This window comes from Vombatus ursinus, unplaced genomic scaffold (assembly GCF_900497805.2).
Source record: "Vombatus ursinus unplaced genomic scaffold, bare-nosed wombat genome assembly UNPS02014832.1, whole genome shotgun sequence".
NCBI lineage: Eukaryota > Metazoa > Chordata > Mammalia > Diprotodontia > Vombatidae > Vombatus > Vombatus ursinus.
The window spans coordinates 76,678,831-76,698,264 of record NW_020954610.1 but is presented as its reverse complement, the minus strand read 5'-3'; the positions used below and the strand labels follow the sequence as shown (position 1 = coordinate 76,698,264).

Genomic DNA, 19,434 nt, shown 5'->3' with positions numbered 1-19,434 from the left:
GACAGCCCCTATGCTACTAGGAATTCCATATGTATCAACTGAAAGGAACATGCCAATGACAGGCAGCATATCCAGGTTTATGAAAATGGGTGTTCACAAGCCCGATTGAGTACTTCCAAGTTCTTTTAAGTAGTTAAGTATCATCATTTTAAGTTGTCTACTAATCCAGTTAAATACTTATTAAATTCCTTGTGGAACTGAACTACATTTTGGAAAACTGAGGAAATTGTAGCCATGAAGTTGATATTTTCACATATATTTATATAGATGTACATAATACACATATAATTCTATTTATATTTATAGGACCTCCTGTCACAGATGCACCACTACAATGCTGGAGTTAAGCAAAGTGCTCTTCTTGGGCTCAAAGACCTTTTGTCTCAGTACCCGTTCACAGTTGAGGCACACCTTTCAAACATATTAAGTGAAGTAACTGCAGTGTTTACAGACAAAGATCCTAATGTGAGAGCAGCAGCAGTCTGCCTTCTTCAGTTCTTGGCTCCAAAAATACGACCTGAACAAATAACTCCATTTTTTCCCTTAGTAAGTGCCCATCTCTCTAGTGCCATGACTCATATTACTGAAGGAATTCAGGAAGACTCTCTGAAAGTCTTGGATATTCTGCTGGAAGAGTACCCAACCCTTGTTACTGGCCGCAGCAGTGTATTGCTAAAGAATTTTGTAGAACTTATTTCGCATCAGCAGCATTCTAAAGGACTGAAAAATAGAGACAGATCCCAATCCTGGATATTATCTATTAATCCTAATCGGAGAGTCACATCTCAGCAGTGGAGGCTGAATGTATTAGTGAGGCTCAGTAAATTCCTTCAGGCCTTGACTTATGGATCCACTAGGTTGGGAGAATCTGGTGATCGACTTCAGGAACTAGAAGACAACTCCTATACTACTAGAAATTCCATATATGTCAACTGGAAGGAGCACGCCAATGACCAGCAGCACATCCAGGTTTATGAAAATGGGGGTTCACAGCCAAATATCCATTCACAGTTCAGGCTACGGTAAGAGAGATTTCACTTTCAGTTATGTATGCACTAAGTTACCTTATGTTGACCTATAGTTATTGATCATTTGATGGCTGATAAAAGTCATATCTTCTGTAGTTAATCGTAATTTGATTTTGTGGAAGTAGTGATTAAAATTATATTAGAATAGTTTTATTGTCAGGGGAACCCTGTCTTGAAGTAAAAATTTTAAAATTACTCAATGGGCTCTATTTATTATTAAGTTATAGTACTTTGTTACCAGTATTTTGTATGATACTAGATGTAGACATCTAGCATTATCACTTCGTGTTATTTAATTGCTACTTAATACTTTTAAGCTTTTTTAAATCATCTAAGGGATTGAATTTAAAGTAATTTTATTGTCTCTTTGTTTTTCTTTCTGGTTTAGGTACCCAGTTGGAGGAGCAGGTGGTATGGATGAGAGCTTGTCATCAGCTGAAAATTTGAAAGGATTCATTGAAATAATAATTCCATTACTAATTGAATGCTGGATTGAAGCTGCACCTTCACAACTTGCTACTTCCATTATAAATCCTGTAGGATCAGAATCTCATCAGGTTATGGAGCAAGTGCTTAGTATTATTTCCCTATTGTGGAAACTCTCTAAGCAACATGATGATACACATAAAATGGTAAGAAAAAAGGAAGAAAATTACAGTTACCTGTTGACACTTTTATTATGGATGTGAAGAAAATGTTTTCTTAAATTATTGTATAGTATTGTTAAATTTTACTCAAGAGAATGCCATTTTGGTAACTTCTACAAAACCTTGATTAGGAATTATTTTGAAAATGGTACATTTCTCAGCTTTATTGAATTTAATTTTCTTTTGATCCTTGCTAAGAGTTACAAATGTGCAAGAGATAAAAAGTTCTCATCATGAAATCTGTCGAAGTTAACTAAAACAGAAGGTTTGATTTCCTTTTAGTTTTCTTGTGTTGTTTGAAGTACTTGTTACTGTATATTGGATAGTAAATGCTAGTTCATGTATGTACCAGCTGGTTCATGAATACTTTGCATGGGAATGAAGAGGTTGCTTATGAAGTGTGGGACTCTAGGTTAGGGTTTGGGGTGGAACTGCCGACTGTGAGTCATAAATAGTCTCAGGGTATGGGTAAGGTTTCAGTTCCTCAGGTGTCATGAGACCACTTTAAATTCTTTTAAAATGTTCTGTGCTAAAGAGTACAGACTTTAATAAAACAGCTTTTGATATTCTTTACAAAATAGGTGAGCATGTAAACTATCTATTGATAGGGTGTAGCTAAGAGAAGTACTATATGTTATTTTATTTTTAGTAATTTCTGTGTATTTATTTTTGGAAGAAAATTTATTCTGAAGTCAGTCACCAAAAAAGAGCATTTCCATACACACAGCAGCACACAAAGAGGTTCTTTGTGAAACTATAAATCTCCATTTCATGCCACTTGCTTAAAACACACACACACCCGTCCCCCCCAAATTCTGCATGTTATTTTCAAATCTTTCCTATAGTCTGTGTTTCCTTCTGTAGAGAAGTATTATAATCTCTTTAATATGCATAAATATATATCAGTAGCAACTTCGAGTTAGAAAGCTGATGGGAGGTGTGATGTTTCACTTTTTTAAGAATTAAGTGGAAGGTCGTTTCCTGATTGAAGATAATTTGGTCATGGAAGCTTTTCTGTTATGGTTATAGAAATATTTCCTGTGCAGTTTTTGTCTCTGTTTCTGTTGAATGGTGTCGGGGGAAAGAAGCAATAAGAGCAGAGTTGTAAACTGTCAGAGGGCAGATAAGGGAGAGTGATTTTTAAAGCTGAAGCACCTATAACTGGCAGCAGAGAGAAGGCAGGTAATGCTTTGATCCTGGACTTAAAGCCTAGGTGCTATGCATATGCCCTGGGAAAGGCTTTTTATCATAAAATGAAATTTGGGGTGAGGTCATACACATTCTAGTCAGCCTGTGGATTATACCCTTGCTAGATTAAGTTACAATTGACAGTACTTAAGCATGAGAGCAAAAAGTTCGAAGTGTACTTTTTTCTTTAAAGGTGTATGACAAAATAAGAGCTTTTTTTTTCTTCCTGTATTTAGCTGTTTTAATAAATTGCTATGGCCGTTCTAGTAATGAGATTGTAAGCTGGCCACAGCAACCCTTGAAAACAATTTATCATGTAAGAGCAGTGTTATCTTATGGTGGAAGAAAACATACCCACAATAACAAAACTACAGTATTGAAAAAAGGATTTTGTTGTTGTTGTTGTTAGGAATGAATACCAATTGTTATCTGAGCCTCAAATCAAGACTTTTAGCTGAGACCATGTAAAAGGGAGCTATCTTAATTTCAGGAAAAATACTTAAGAGGGAAAGTCCAGTGATTACCAATGTCAATGAAGCACTGAGAATATAAAAACCTTGATAGAGAATATTTAGTAACCTAGGCTTATATCAACAGTAAGTATGGAAATCTGAGAGCTGATCTAAAGGGGAAAAAAAAACCAAACCAAAATTGGAAATGATGTGGAAAATCTTACTAAGGAGGCCCCCTGAACTTTCCAGTAGTACTTAGGTGACATAGCTTCATAGAATCATGGATGTGTCAGAAGGAACAGCAAAGACCATCCAATATAACCTTTTTGTTTTATTTTTTTTTTTAAATATAATCAAATTTTATTTTTTCCATCAGTGAAAATCATCTCTCCCTTTCTTCCCTCACTAAGAAAGAAAAAAAACCAAAATCCTCTTTCAGACATGTATGGTAAGATGTGTAGGCAAACAAAACAAATTCCCACATTGGCTATTTTAAAGATGTTAAATGGCTGAGCCTGGTCCCCCTCCCCTTGTGCTTATATACTTCACTCATGTGATTCATGTAAGTGTTCATTTTACAGATGAGGGAACCCTGGCCCAGGGAGGGTTAAGTGACTTGCCTCGGTAGCAACAATAGTAAACATCAGAGGTGGATTTGAACTTTGGTAATTTGACTAGTGTTCTTTCCCCATTTTAGAAGAGGGAAATGTTATGAAATTATCTGATATATACAAATCTTATTTTAGCCTATCTGTATTCTAATTTATGTGGATACTTGACAGTGTAACGAGTTGCAACCCATCCACACTTTATCCTATAAGTCTATGTTCCTTTCCTTGGTGCTCCCCTGCCCCCATCCTTAACGCCTCACATTATATAGATAGCATTGATAAACATGATTTGCACTGCCTATTTATCTGACACTCTTGGAACATAATCAGACCACCTCTTTTTAAGATTATGTGTCTTTCTGATGAAATCCTTAATGCTGCTTTTCAAGTACAACTCTTTATTGGTAATATATTGCAGCCTGATATCCACAACGTCCCATTATTGCTTTAACATGACCTGTAATCTTTGCAGATTAATATTCCATGATCCACAATCATAAGCAACACTGGAAGACTAGTGATATTAAAAATGATGGATCATTATTTCAAGGAGAAGGTTAGGGTCATAACAGTGCTGCACAATTTCCCCAAATGCAGTCCAGCTTTCCCCTTTTTTAATTCTATGTTCATTATTCATCAACAGTGTCTGTCCAGAATATATGTACTATGCTAAAAGACCAGTTTTCTGAGATGTCACTCAAACCACAGATTTCATCTTTATCCACTCGGTTTTTCTTGTGTGGATGGTTAGGCCCAGCTTTTTTTGAGTGATTATGGATCTCATTTAGGAAGCTGTGCAATGCTATGGGGCTTGAGGCTCCTGTTTCCAGATGACATTGTGCTGATTGCAACTGGCGGACCTCAGCATCCACAGAGGAATTACTTTTCAATTTGGACTTTATCCTGGACATCCTCCATGGTGGTGGCAAATACTTTTGGTGAGCATATGTCTCCCTCTTTTATGCCTCATGCAAAATTAATCATCAGGGGGTTATCAAAATTATTTTTTGTTATGCCTTTCAAGGAATCTTGTATGGTTTTGATAAACTTGGGAGGCAACATGGGAGAGCTTTTTAAGGCAGGATTTTGGTCTACTGAATCAAATTCTTTGGTTAACAGACAATAAAAAAAGTGGGGTCTTTTTTTCTCTGCATTTGATAATCAGTTGTATGTCCGTAAAGAGCTGCTTTAGAGTATCATTTGCGAAAGCTTGTTTGTTCCCTTTTAAAATCTTCATCAAAGCATCTCCTTGATGCATACAAGGATTATTCTCATAAAGTTTCAGTAGACACAGGAAAGAAGGCATATGGAGATTGATAGTTATTGCTGTTTTCTTGTATTTTTTTCATTTGTTGTAAGTTCATAGATTTAGATTTACAAGGGATTTTGGAGGTTATCTAGTTCAGTTTCTTTGATTTTGCAGAAACTAAGGCTCAGAAAGAAAGCTTAAGTGACTTCGTCATGGTGACTTAGGTAGCAGTATCCATGGTTTCAACTCAGAGTCTTATCTCTGAGTCCAGATCCAGTGTTCCTATTTCTCTTAGGCCTTTGATGCCTCCCTACTTTCAAATATGTTGAGAATTGATCACTCCCTCTCAAAGCTTTATAGCCTGAAGAATGGACCTTTTCTTTTGTATACTTGGTCTGGTCCAGTTTCTCTTACTGTCTTTATTTTCTTTAGTGCTATCTCTATTTTTGATGTAGCAATATAATGGCTTTGATTTTGGAATCCAGAAATGTTGGATCCATTGTCATTGATGGGAAAAAGAGTTCGTTACAAAGATCTTAAGAGCACTTTTGTATTTTTTGTTTATTCATTGTTCTTCTGTTTGACCCCTTGGTTGATCTGGCTTATTTGGATCTCTCATCAAGAGTTCTATAAACATGCTTTACCCTATACTGTTTCTTGTTTGCTGCTTTATGAAATGATACTCATTCTGTTCCACCAGCCAGTCCACAAAATTCTGCTGATAACTTGATATTTAACTGGTGTTGCTGTTGGCAGCCATATTACTTGCTTAGCATGATAGTTGAAGTACTTGATTCTAGGTTCTTAAAGTATATGATCCTAGGTTCTAGAGTCTTTTTTTCCTCTTTGATTTATATTGGTTAAATTTCCTTAATAAATGGTAATAATCTGTATGAATGTCTATTCTTTTATCAATTTCCTTTTTTTGGGAGATATCAGCAACTTGGTCAGACTGGTGTTGTCTTAATTGCATGTTACATCTTTTAAAACTTCTTCTAATGTACCATATATTTAGATCTTTCCTATAACAAATCAGTGTTCTGACAGTACTGGGGCAGGTGATTTTAAAATGACTCTCACATATATAACCAGTTTTTTCTTGTCAAATGATAATTAATTTTGCCTTTTGGAGGCAAATGTTATTTGACACTAAGCTGTGTCCAACATCTCCTCACTCTTCTTGAAGAAAGTATTCATGATATTCTTTTTATCTTAATTCTGAACCGTGTTTCCTTATATTTTTCATCATGTTCCTCTATTTTTACCTTTGCATTGAAGTCATCAGGTTTTAAAGTATGTGTTGATTTAATTTGGGGAGTTTTATAAAGTTCATTAACTGGGCTCTTTGATTAAGAACTGGAAAGGCCCTTAGAAGTCATCTAGGCCAATCCTCTCATCTTATAGGTGAGGAAAATTGAGACCCAGAGAGATTAAATGATTTGTCCGAGGTCACACAGGTAAGAGTCAGTATCATAATCCTGGTACTTTAATTGTAAATTTAGCCTTTTCCTCACTATATCTACCATATTCCCTCCATAGAATTTCCTTACCTACTGGACCTCTGCAATAGATGTTGGTGCATAAGCTGCCGGTATCTTCTGGATGCTCTTTTTGAAGATGTTTTTCATGAGTATTACAATATGAGATGACCAAGTGTCCTATGAAATGATAGTACTTTGGTGCCTTTGGTCATGTAGTATTTGATTCTCTGAGATGAATTTGTAAGCCATCCTTCCATTTAACTTCAACTTTTTGTTTTCTAAAGTAATTTTTAGTGTGACTTAGAAGACTGCTAAGATTCAGTTCCTGTACTGGAGTGTGTAGTAACTAGTTCATTGGACAAAGATCCCACTCTTAGAGTACTAACAGTTAAGTGAATATTTATAGATGGTCTGGAAACTTGACTCTTAATACCCTCTACCTCTGTTTACCATACTACCACTATTACTGAAGAATCAGAAGGTGGCTATACTGGACTGGTTTCTTGCATTAATATATTTTCAAAGAATTTTACCACCAATAATTTTATCACCAGCTTGTTGGTGATGAACCTCTTCATATTTAACTAGGCTGAGTACAAATCTCTTGTAAAGATTTTACTTGAAGCTTTTTCAGTATGGCAGAACCTGCCAGATATTAGGCTTTACTGACATGAGAGCCTACAGGGGTGGGGAACCTGTGACCTGGAGGCCATGTGTAGCCTTCTGTGTTCTTGGGTGCAGACTTTTGACTGAGTCCAGGTTTTACAGAATGAATCCTTTTATTAAGGGCATTTGTTCTGTGAAGTTTGGATGCAGTCAAAGGGCCGCACCTGAGGACCTGGAGGGCCACATGTGGCCTTGAGGCCTCAGGTTTCCCACCTCTGTCACTCATCTGCCCTAGTGAGACATTAGAGTTGGGCAAAAAAGCATTTTTATTAAAAATTGATTTTCATCACTTCCTTTAACTAGGCTTTTCTCCTGGCCCCTTTCACAAAATGGTTGGAAAGACTTCATATAAGTAGGGAAGGAACCCTAGAAAATCAACTTTGGGAAGCTTAAAGGGCTCACTAACGTTGAGTTCAAATTTTAAGTCAAAGATTGGAGCTTTAGATCTTTCCCAGAATTGCTTGGCATGTAATTAGGGATCATAAGATTACTTCTGTACATATATCTTTTTGGTCTTTTCAACAGTTGGGAAACTTCCCTAGAAACAAGTATATGGCATTTTTAGCAAATTAAAATTTTTGTTCTTCAAAATGAAAAAAAAGTTCAGTAAACTATTATCAGGTATGCTTGTGGATTGTAATATTATAGCTAATTAGGGCAACTTAGTTAAAATTTGCTGTTTGCAAGTTTTGTACAGTTAAGAATCAGTGAAATGTATTGTTAATTCTGAGGGCTCATCAGTAATTTTTAGCATTTTTCAGTTAGTCTTAATTAAAAAAAACAATCATTTTGTATCTCATTGCTTCATTTGATGTTGTTTAATGAATGACTCTACTTATTTTTATCTGAAAATTTCTGTCAGTGACACAGTATATTTGACTCAATGCCAGTACCTAGTTATCTTTCAATGGAAATTGCTTAAAAAGTGAATCGTTATACATTTTGATAAATGTGGAGGGAGTGTCCATACTTGAGAATACTAGAAATACTGTTTAGTTGAGTTTTATAACAATTCCTATGTGTTTCATAATTATTGCATTAATTGCTTAGGATCTAAAATTTAATTTTTGTGGTATCTACTTCCAATGTAAATTTTAACCAACAGGACAGCTTTGAAAGTTACATGTTAAACTTACATAATTAAAAAGAAAAGCAATCAGTTTACAGTAGAGATTCATAGTTTCATGTAAAATACTCTTTCTGTTTGACTTTGTATGTGGAAATGCTTATTTTATTTGGTGTTCAGAATAATAGAATAAAATTTCACTAAAGTTTAATTTGGCTGCAAAATAAGTTGTGAGTGACTATAATTAATATACTTGACAAAGGCTTTGAAGGTGAAAATGGTAGACCATACCAATTCACTTTACTTTTATTTGGATTGTCATTAGCAGATGTCATTTTTAGTAATTACAAGCATAGCTAGGGGACAGGTAGGTGGTGCAGCGGATAGAGCACTGGAACTGGAGTCAGGAAGATCTGAGTTGAAATTTCACCTCCAACACCAGCTGTGTGACCCTCGGCGAGTCACTTACCCCCTATTTGCCTCATTTCCTCATCTATTTAAAAAAAGAGGGTACATTGGAGAAGGAAATGACAAACCACGCCATTATGCTTTGCCAAGAAAACCCCATGGTTTCATGGAGTCACAAAGAGTTGGATACGACTGAACAGTAGGTGGAAAGGAAACTTTTTAGTTTCTACTTCTAAGTTTTATTTTTGACTGTTAAGTAATTGAACGTAATTTTACTCAGATTTTTTTAATGTTGCATTGTCTTTTTAATAGGAAGTATGGCTTCGAAAGAATTACCTTCTTGATTTTAAGCACCATTTTATGAGTAATTTTCCTTATAACCTACAAGAAATAATGAAACATAAAAGGAAAGAATCAAATAAAAGGTATTGTTTTCCATTATATAGAGCTGGAAAAGGAATATATGATCTGTAACTTAAAATTTTTGAGTTAAAAATATGAATGTATCCTTCATAAGTTATTTTTAGGTTACTTACATTTTAATTAATCATTGTTAAAATTACTCTTATTTAAACTAGGACCAATATTCTATTAAATACCTATTTTTCTTTTTTCGTTTTGGGAAACTTAATACTTTTTAAAAGTATATTTTTATTAATTTTTTTTGCTTTTCATATCACCTTCATTTCTAAATATATTCTTCTTGTTTCCCTTCCCTGAAGAGCCATTCCTTATACCAAAAAACAAAAAAGAATGAGGTCAGTTACATTACATTACGTGAACCTAGTCTGATATAATATGCAGTGTTTCATTTCCATCATCCCCAACTTCTTCAGGGAGAAGCTTATTTTGATATTTAAATGTCTTTGTAGTTCTTATGAAACAAATATTAGTGATAATATGTTTGATCCTGAGCAAATTTTATTCTAGACCAGTTTCTGGATCTGACACTTAGGAGATGGTGACCTTAAGCAAATTATTTAACCTGTTTGAGCCTCAGGTTTCTTCATCTATAAAATAGGAAAACAATTGATATTAATAAAATTTTGTATAGATAGATGCTATGGTTCGGAGAAAATAAAGGTCATTTCTCACTGGAGTGAACAGAGATTTGTGGGGAAATGTTGTAATCTAGTAGGGAGGTAGCTCTTGACTTGGTTAGGTTGGATCAATACTATTGTAGTTCCTAGAGAAATCCATTAAAGAGTATTAAGTTTGTAACAGTGGTCCAGGAAATGGAGATTAATTATGATGTCTCATAAAACAGGAGAAAAATGTGAATTAGACTCATAGTGTTAAGCCTGACTCCACGCTCAGCACTTTATCCACCGTGCCACCTAGTTTTTTAAAAAAGTTCTATTGATAACTTTTAAAAATATCATGGACATTCCTGATAACACTTCCTCTCAGTTGAATGCCCTCTTATAGAGCAATATTGTCAAATGAGATAATATTTGTAAAGCTCTTGTTACACTGCCTGGCACATAATAGGCACTTAATAAATACTTGTTTCTTCCTTCTGCAGCAAAGAAAATGTTAAGCAAAATGATCAGTAAAGCAACTTTGTTTGATAGTGTTTTTAGTATTCTGCTCTTGTATGTACTTCCTTCTCTACTGAGAGTAAAGAAGTGTGTTTTGTTCCCCAGAACCAAGGACGAAGATTAGCCATTGGTAGTAATATGAATTCATTATTATTGCATCAAATTTTGCCTGCTAACAAACCACTGTGAAGTATAGGCCAACGTATATTTTGATATATTGATATATTTTTTACAATGGTTATATTCTTTAGTTCTTTCTAGATTCAAACTGAGAGTTGCTTAACCCGTTTCAGGTCTTCACCCACATGTGACTCCATAATTAGATAAATGTCTTACCAAAATGGTTATTTCCAACATGTTTGCACTTGCTATTGAAATTTGCACTTTATTAAGGGAGGCAGTCTTCTTAATATTTATTAATAAGGTACCTCATTATAATGGATAGACTGTCTTATAGGGTTTTTTTTTTTAATTTAGCAGCAAGTACGTGACTCCCTTAAACAACGTAGATCATCTTTTACTGAATATAACTTTGTGTGATATCATGGTGTCCTTGGCAAGTACCTCAACGTTGCAAAATGACTTTGATTGGATAGAAATGATTAGGAAATTTGTAACTGAGAGTTTTGAAGATGGCTACAAGCTCAACAATAAGCAGTTGAACAGACTGCTTGGGGTGACATGGAGATTAATGCAAATACAGCCAAATAGAGGTAAGTAATATTTCTAAAATTATTCTGTGAAATAGTTGTGGATAAGATGGTTTTTATTTGTACTCCTTTCTTGTGTGTTTCGGAGCTCTTTAACTCTTTACTACTTGTCTCTGGAGGAAGAAGCTTGACACTACCGAACAGTTATCGGGCTTTGCTTCCACTCTTTATGGCTACAAGTTTGTGAGGCTTAGATAAATCAATATCTTTAACTTTTAAAAAATGACTACTCTCTTAATTCTTTCATTCACCAAACACTTAAGAAGTGCCTACTACGTGCATAATCCCATGCTAAGTACTGGGGATTCACTGGCAGAAATGAAACAGTCTCTTCCCTTTGGAGGTATACATTCTGCTTTAGGAAAGTCCACAGATGAGTTGATAGATGATTTGAAGAGGGAGAAAGTACTAATAAGGCTTTAAGGTCCTCTGCAGAGATTGGTGTACTCTGGACTAGTCTTCTCTCCTGGTGTCCACACAAAGCTTTTTCTCCCCCCCCAGGATTAAGTCTTTAATAATATGTGTTATTTCCTACTAGATTTTAAGTCCCATGAAAGCAAGGATTTGTCTCATCTAAACCTTGTATGTCCCCAGCACTTAACACAATGCTGTGTATACAATAGATACTTCAGATTTTTATTTATTTATTGGAAAAAACTTGGACTAAATTAAGTACATTAAACACTCTGAAAAGCTCATAAAGAAAGGACATCTTGATACTGATAAAATCACAAGTCTGAACTCCCCTCCCCAAATACAATTGGTGTACTGTTCTGTGCTAATCCAAAAGAAGAAAATATTAGCACCAATACTATACTTTTTAGATTTTAATTAGACTAGTTCTCTAAGAAATGTGACATGCTTTTCATGTGATTATAGAACAAGAACATAATAGGTGCTTACTAAAAGTTTGTTGAATTGATAACTTTAGGATAAGCCTTTTCTTTTTTCCCTTCCATGCTATAATGGGTCTGAATATAGTCAACATCTCTAAAATGATGTGTATTTGAAAACATATAGTTATAGGCTGAAAAGTAATTAAGTTATATTAAAAAATATTTTGCTGCTAAAGTTGAGGGTTTGGACAGGAGAGTACACAGTATAATTGATCTGTGGCTGACCTCTTGGAGTTTGGGGTGGACCACACTCCCTGTCTCCAGTGGGTTAATATATGGGTACTGTGCAGATTTCCAAACCCGCATTGTCAGACCATGGGGACTAACTATGTTACATCTTCATTCTCTCCCTCTTATTGTAGGAGGCTAGTGCTGGAGTGAACAGGAGCCAATTAGACCACAGTTATATTACCTGTTAATATTTTGTACAGGCCAGCTCTTTTGGGAAAAAGTTATCTATATTCTGGGTATGTTTGCCAGAATAGTCTGTTAACTAATAGTTGTTTTCTAATTTCTTCTTCACTAGCATTTCTGCTTATATTTTATTCAAAAAAATCCTTTTTTTGATATCTTCCTTCTTCTCTCTCAAGTTCCACACTTCCGGTCCACACTTGATAATCACTTTAAACAACTGGTACCATCTTAATTGATCTGTTTTGTGTTGTCATTTTTCTGTCAGAGAAAAGGATAACACCTCTCTTCATTTGCTAGTTGTTACTTTGACAGTTAGATCAAACACTGTGAATCATTTTTGTGGACCATTCAATGCACTGGATTTTCTGTAGTATTTCTAATAAAATTTTATGATCATGAGTTTCCTGTAATAAATTTTTTCCAAAGAAAATGAGGACTGATCATATGATTATGATGCCAAAGTTCATGTTTAATCAATTTACATAAAATTTGTTGTAAACTCTTTTCCTTCTCCTTCTAGTGGCAACAGAGGTGCTAATCAGGGCAGTTTATACACTTTATCAACAGAAGAACCTCCTTGTTTCTGTCCGTTCTTCACTTCTGAACTTCTTTAGTAGCATTTATCAGAAAGAAGAAATGGGTCCTCACAAAATCAAGTAAGAAAGGATTTTAATTTGTTAATTTTTCATTCCTAGGTATAAATTTCCTATGGTGATATTTCTTCCTTTTTGGCATGTTGTACTATAGTTCAATTAAATGATTGCATAGAACAGTGTAGTGTTTCTTGATTAATGAATCATTTAGGAATAAAAACTTTGAAAGAAAATGAATGAAAAAAAAGCATCTAAGTACACTCAAGATGGAAATAGAAAATCAAGACTTACCTGCTCGTAAGGAACTCACATTCTAATTAGAGGAGACAACTCATAAAGGAATGTTCAGAAATGAGAATGGAAAAGCTTAGGATCACCTCTGAGATGCAGTGGAAGCATATATGGCAAGGCCCATGAGAGCTTTATAGTTTAGATGTCATGGCTCAGGAGTCTGCAGGACTCTATAGTATGGCACCTAATAAAGCCTGGCAGGCCAGGAGGCATCATGGACTGTAAGGACCAATCATCCTCCATCTTATTGGAAGGATTGTATTTGGTAAATCCCTGCATATTTAAATGGTGTGAGAGGCCTTCTTCACCCTATGTGAGTGGTTAATTGGAGAGACTCCTGCCCCAGCCTTTGAGAAAAGGAGAGTGCTTTTCCAGGCTTTTTTTCTTGGTGTTTGGCATCTAACCAAGAGGAGGTAAGAAAGATTCAGCAAGCAGGTTGCAGAGAAGGAGAGATTCTGGTGGCATCTGGTCAGGGATCTGAAGTCAACAGGGTTTGAACACTTAAGCAATTTTTAAGTAAATCATGTCATGTGGCTTAACGGCAGGCTTCTTAACTAAGTTGCATAGATGTATTATTTTTAAAACAGCTTCTTTTTAGCTTAAAGTTTAGTTTTGATTTATAAGTAGTTGAAGACCAGGTACTCAGGAAAACATGCAATATTTATGATTGGTTGTGGGTGGGTTTGGTGTAGTAAAGGAGTTTGTGGAGCATCTGGATGACATTTTCTCTCACTGTCCAAGTAGCTGCTCACTTAGAAGTTTCCACTTTTGTGCACTTTTAACTGTGCCCCATGCCCTCTACTATTGGTGTGGTTGCAGAACATATAGGTGCCTACCATTGGGAAGCCTGACAGTGCCAGTCAGGATGAAACGGCTGTTATAAGGTGTGTATCCAGGATATAACAGCCTCCTGAAATTTTGGATCTGAATTACGCTCTTTGTTTCTCATTATCAATTTGGGGATGAATTGTAATACTAGAAAGATCCTAGATTGGATATTGAGGCATCATGAGAGGAAATGGAGAAGATTCGGGGACATGGGTGGGCTTTCATTACTAATCCTGATTTGAAGGTAGGTACTCCAGAGGAGAGAGCGTGATATTGGAATATGTTAAAGACAATTCATAATAGCCCTGTGAAGTAGGTATTATCTCTGTTTACAAGAAGCCAAGATCCTTGGAGGTCACAAGCCTGTGAATGGTGGACTAGGTTCAAATGTGCATTGTACTCTACCAAATGGTAACAGGAAAGAGATGCTGGGGGTGAGGAGGCAGATCTGTGATTACATTGGTATGGGGAAATCAGTCTCCCATTGCAAATTGGCACCTTCTCTATAACCTATAGTCTTGGGGGCATTGCCTGAGTCATCAAAAATTTAAGTGATTTGTCTAGAGTTACACAGAAAGTATGTGGTAAAAGCACAGCAAGAACTTGGGTCCTTTTTTTTCTTTCTTTTTCTACCCCAAGCCAGTTTTGTATCCATTACGACTTGTGGCCTTTTCAGACACTGTCTTTACTACCTGTTCTCTCCCTGGTTAGGAATGACTTTAATTTATTAAGAAAGGATTCAGTTACATTGATTGTATTCCATTTAAGGAGGCACTGAAGAATATTACAGTAATTTTTATCACAATGGAATAAGAAAAGTTTTAACTCTTAATTATTTTAAAATTTTGCTTAAGTGGAACAGTACATTCTCCTACCATGTCAGTCAAATGAAGAGCTCTGTGATAGCTCCTTCAGAATAGAGATTGTTTCATTGTTTTATTTCTATCTCTAGTAACTAGCACGGTGCCTGGCTCATAGTAGATGCTTAATAGATACTTGCGATTGATGCATATTTTTTCATTATTTCAGTGTTCTTAAATATGCCATTTGTGGTTTGTTGGGGTTTTTTTTTTTTTTCATTTTCTTAAGTAAATGAATTATCTTATCATCTTTGCCCTTTTTTAGGAGCCGAAGTAAAGTATTATCTCGTTGGCTGGCTAGCTTGCCCTTGCAGCTTGCTCAGCTTGGCTGTAAAAACCCTGAACTCTCCACTCAGCTTATTGACATCATTCATGCTGCTGCGGCACGATCAAGTAAAGAGTTACTAAATAGTTTGCAAGCGACAGCTTCTCGGATCTATGGTACGACTTGAGATGTTTAACAACTTCTTCTGATGAGTGGTTTCTGTTTTTTGTTTTGATATCACCTTTATTCCCCATTTCTGAATATGTCTCATTTTCTGAAGTAGGCAAAGTAAAATATTCTAGGGTAGCCTTTTCTTTCTTCTCATTTGAATTGAGTGATTTAGGATATTAAGGCATAATTAGTTGAAGAAACTTAAGATATTCACATAATTCTAAACCCAATATGTAATTTTCAAGTTAGTAGACTCAAAGGAATTATAAAATATTGGTGACTTGGAGTAAACTTTCATTTGTGGATACCTTAGATGTGATTGCTCCACTTGAAACTATAAAGTAGTCATTTAATTTTCTTGTAACATGAGAACAAGTAGCTTAGTATCTAGGAGAAATTTTTTTCTTTGAAGTTTAGGGAAGTTAATAATATCTTTGTTCTTTGAATCTTTAATCTTCTCCCTTCTCCCTCCCCTTCCTCCACCCTCCAGTGAAACTCATAATTATCCGTGGAGGAGACAGTACTTTTTTATTCAAAAATCAGTAACATCAAATTGTACTATGACATATTTACATCATTAATCACACGTAAAATGAGCCTTTATGCTTTTATTCACCACTTGTGGGGAAGCACCATTTAAATAAAATATACTAAGCTTAAAAAACTTCCTTTTTCAACTCCTTTCTGAATCACAGAATTGTTTCCTTTCTGAAAAGGAAAATTTATGGATCTGCTTATTGTAACGTTAAGCATTGTATATTGCTGCTAGAGAGTAAAGTGGAGTTATTTTAAAAATACTTTCTAGTACTCTGGCTCTTAAAAATGACTAGAAATTAGTATTTTGCATATCTTGGCCTATTCTGAACTACAAAGCTAGGGAGGTTATGGAATGTCCCCCATTAAATGATGATCAGGGTATTTTTTGTTTTCTGAATAAAGAGACCTTGAGAAAAGATGTTTTTATGATAACAGTTGTTATAGTAACTCTGCATTTCTAAGTATGGTTCAGAAATTGCAACATTCAGAATAATATGCCTGTATTGAGTATTGCTAAATCTTTCTAAGTGAATTCCTTTGACTTCTTACAGTTTTTATACTTGACTTTAATTTCTCTTTGTCTATTTAGATCCACAAGAAGGCACTGTGGTTCTTCTTCCTGCAGCATCTCAGCAGCGTTTGGTCCAATTGATATATTTTCTGCCTTGTCTACCTGCTGATTTACTGTGTCATTTAAGTCATTGCTGTATTATGGGAAGACTTAGTTCAAGTTTGGCTGCTGCTGTTATAAGGATACTGCATATGAGGTAGTATGCTCAAGTGAACTTTATTTGTATGCTAATTTTCCCCCTTACAGTGATTCTAATTTTGTACTACACATTTTCTTCCATCACTAACATTTTAAGATTTGTTATTATAATTGCTTGGTAGGATAAATATCAAGTGTAGAAAGTTAGGTTTTAGTAATTGGGACAGTGTTAATGATTTAATGGTTTATTTCTGGTATTGTAGCAACTTAATAAATTTTAGCTGCTATATGATATAACCAGAAATTGACTGTTTTCAAGTAAGACTATATTGAGGTGTTTGATTGGTGGGTTATAATTGAGGTTATATGACAAATATCATCAAAATGCGGTGTCCACTTGTAGCTTGGCACTGTACCTAATGCTGTTAAACTTACAGAATAGAACATATAGAATGTAGACACATTAGAGAATGGAATGTAGATACATTAAGGTGTAGAATTTAGTGGAATATTTCAGCCATCAAAGTGTAATATTTTCCTCTCAGAAAACAAACTGGCTAACTTAGATTCCTTGATTTTGGATATTTTGGATAGCTAGGGGTTGGAAACTTTTGGTACTTTAATATTATTTTAACGGGCCCTTGGGGTAATAGCACTCTAGATCAGTGACTCTGAAGCTTTTTTTACTCATAATGCAGTGTTCTCTGCCATGAAGAATTGTACTACGCTGAACCTTTGAGTGATAACATGAGAGGTTCCATTTGGGGAGACCCTTTCCTGTGCAGTTTTTCCTCAATGACCGCAGATGTTTTGTTGAATTCTTTGGCAGTTCAAGGTCTGATGTTTTTTGAGGTGAAACTTAAGTATATAATAGGCAAGTTTTGTTTATTTTATGAATACTGTATTTACCATACTGTCTGTTCTGATTAAGTAAAATTTGTATTAAACAATTATTTATAGATTTTTTTTTTAAATCTGCAAGAATATTCAGTATTATGTGGCGTACTTTGTGAAATTCATTGCTTTAGAGGTGACTTAACTTGGTCGATAACTTTTACCATTGTAAATTGGTCTTGCTACCATATTCAGAAATCCTAAAGCAGTGGTTTCAATTTGATCGAATGCAACCAAATGCCACGTAATGCAACCAAAGTTATCTTATTCTGCAGAGCATATTATAATACAGTATAACACAGAAATTTAGGGGCTCTAAGTTTAGATGTGGAAGAACCACTGGGACACGTGAGATCGCAATTTGTTACTGGGGGGGGTGTGTGTGTGTGTGTGTGTGTGCGCGTGCGCGCGCGCGCGCATGCGCATGTGCCAGAAAGAGCAAGAGGCTTGGAATTTGACAAACTTGGTTCTAATCTTCCACTTAGCAAATTGTTGATTGCGTAACATTAGACAAGTCATTTTTGCCTCTCTGGACTTCATTTTCCTCACTTGTAAAATAAGGAGATTGGACTAGGTGATCTCTCAGTTTCTTTCATTCACATGTGGGATAGCTGGTGGTACAGTGCACCAAGCTCCGGGCCTGGAGTCAGGAAGTCCTTCAAATCCAGCTTGGGTACTTCCTTGCTGTGTGACCCTGGGCAAGTCACTCTACCTCTGTTTGCTTTAATTTCCTCAACTATAAAATAGGGATAGTAATAGGTTGTTGTGAGGATCAAATGAGATATGTGTAAAAAGTGCTAAGTGCAGTACCTGGCACATGGTAGGTAATATATAAATGTTAGTTGTTATTATTATTAATAGCTTGCATTTATGTAGTCCTTCAATGTTTGCAAAGAACTTTACGTGTTATTTAATTTGATCCTCACAATATTAAATATCTGAAGTGGGATTTAAATTCATGTCTTCCCAATTACAGGTCCAGCACTCTAGGGAAAACAGAGTCTTCAAAGTATGGCCAATGAGCTTGTTTTTCATTTTTGGAAAAATTTTAGAAAGAATCATTGACAATTTAGTTGGTGAACACCTTGAAACGGAAGTAATAATTACAAGGAGATAGCATGTATTAAACTGTGCCTGCCCTTGTAAAAGGACCCTTATGTACAAACACATTTATAGCAAATCTTTCATAATGGCAAAAAATTAGAAACTGAAGGGTTGCTCATCAATTGAGGAATGGTTGAACAGATTATGGTATGTGAATGTGATGAAATATTCTTGTGTTGTAAAAAATGATGAAGAAGATGGTTTCAGAAAAACCTGGGAAGACTTGTACAAACTGATGCAAAATGAAGTAAGCAGAACCAGGAGAACACTTTACATAGTAATAACAATATTGTAAATACAAACAACCTTGAAAGACTTGGGACCTCTGATTGTTACCATGGAAGCAATGGTGGTTCCAGAAGATGAAACATTCTGTGCCTCTCCACATAGAGAGGTGATGCATTTAGAGTGAAGATTAAGGTATGTTTTTTCAGACATGGCTAACGCAGAAATTTGTTTTGCCTGACTGTACACATTTGTAACGAATTTTTATTTTCTTCCTTTTTTTTTTGGTGACTGAGTGGGGGGAATTGTGAGGGAAGGAATTAGGATCTGAAAATAAAATAAAATTGAAATTAAAAAAAACCACATAGCATGGCTTCACCAAGAACAGGTCTTGTCAGATTGACTTCCCTCCCTACCTGTCTCTTTCCTGTCCAGAATGGTTTCGATATAATTTTATCTAGATTTTTAGCAAGGCTTGTGATGGCATACCTCTTACTATGCTGATAGGGAAGGTAGAGATGTATGGATTAGATGATAATATAATTAGATGGATTCATAACTGGTTGGCTGGTTGGACTCAGTAGTTTTCAGTTGTTTAAT

At 35.3% G+C, this 19,434-nt stretch overlaps 1 protein-coding gene across 2 annotated transcripts in view; it reads left to right on the top strand.

Annotated features, from left to right (window-relative positions):
- Positions 1-19,434, top strand: part of LOC114025750 (testis-expressed protein 10-like) — a 65,231-nt gene that overhangs the window by 16,135 nt on the left and 29,662 nt on the right. The window contains exons 3-9 of one of the 2 annotated variants that reach the window (XM_027839240.1): positions 307-1,022; positions 1,417-1,660; positions 9,109-9,221; positions 10,818-11,050; positions 12,878-13,013; positions 15,195-15,370; positions 16,492-16,669. In XM_027839240.1, the coding sequence (XP_027695041.1) occupies positions 307-1,022; positions 1,417-1,660; positions 9,109-9,221; positions 10,818-11,050; positions 12,878-13,013; positions 15,195-15,370; positions 16,492-16,669 (1,796 nt within the window). Of the gene's footprint in view, positions 1-306; positions 1,023-1,416; positions 1,661-9,108; positions 9,222-10,814; positions 11,051-12,877; positions 13,014-15,194; positions 15,371-16,491; positions 16,670-19,434 lie in introns of both variants that reach the window. The other variant, XM_027839239.1, reaches the window with a different exon arrangement.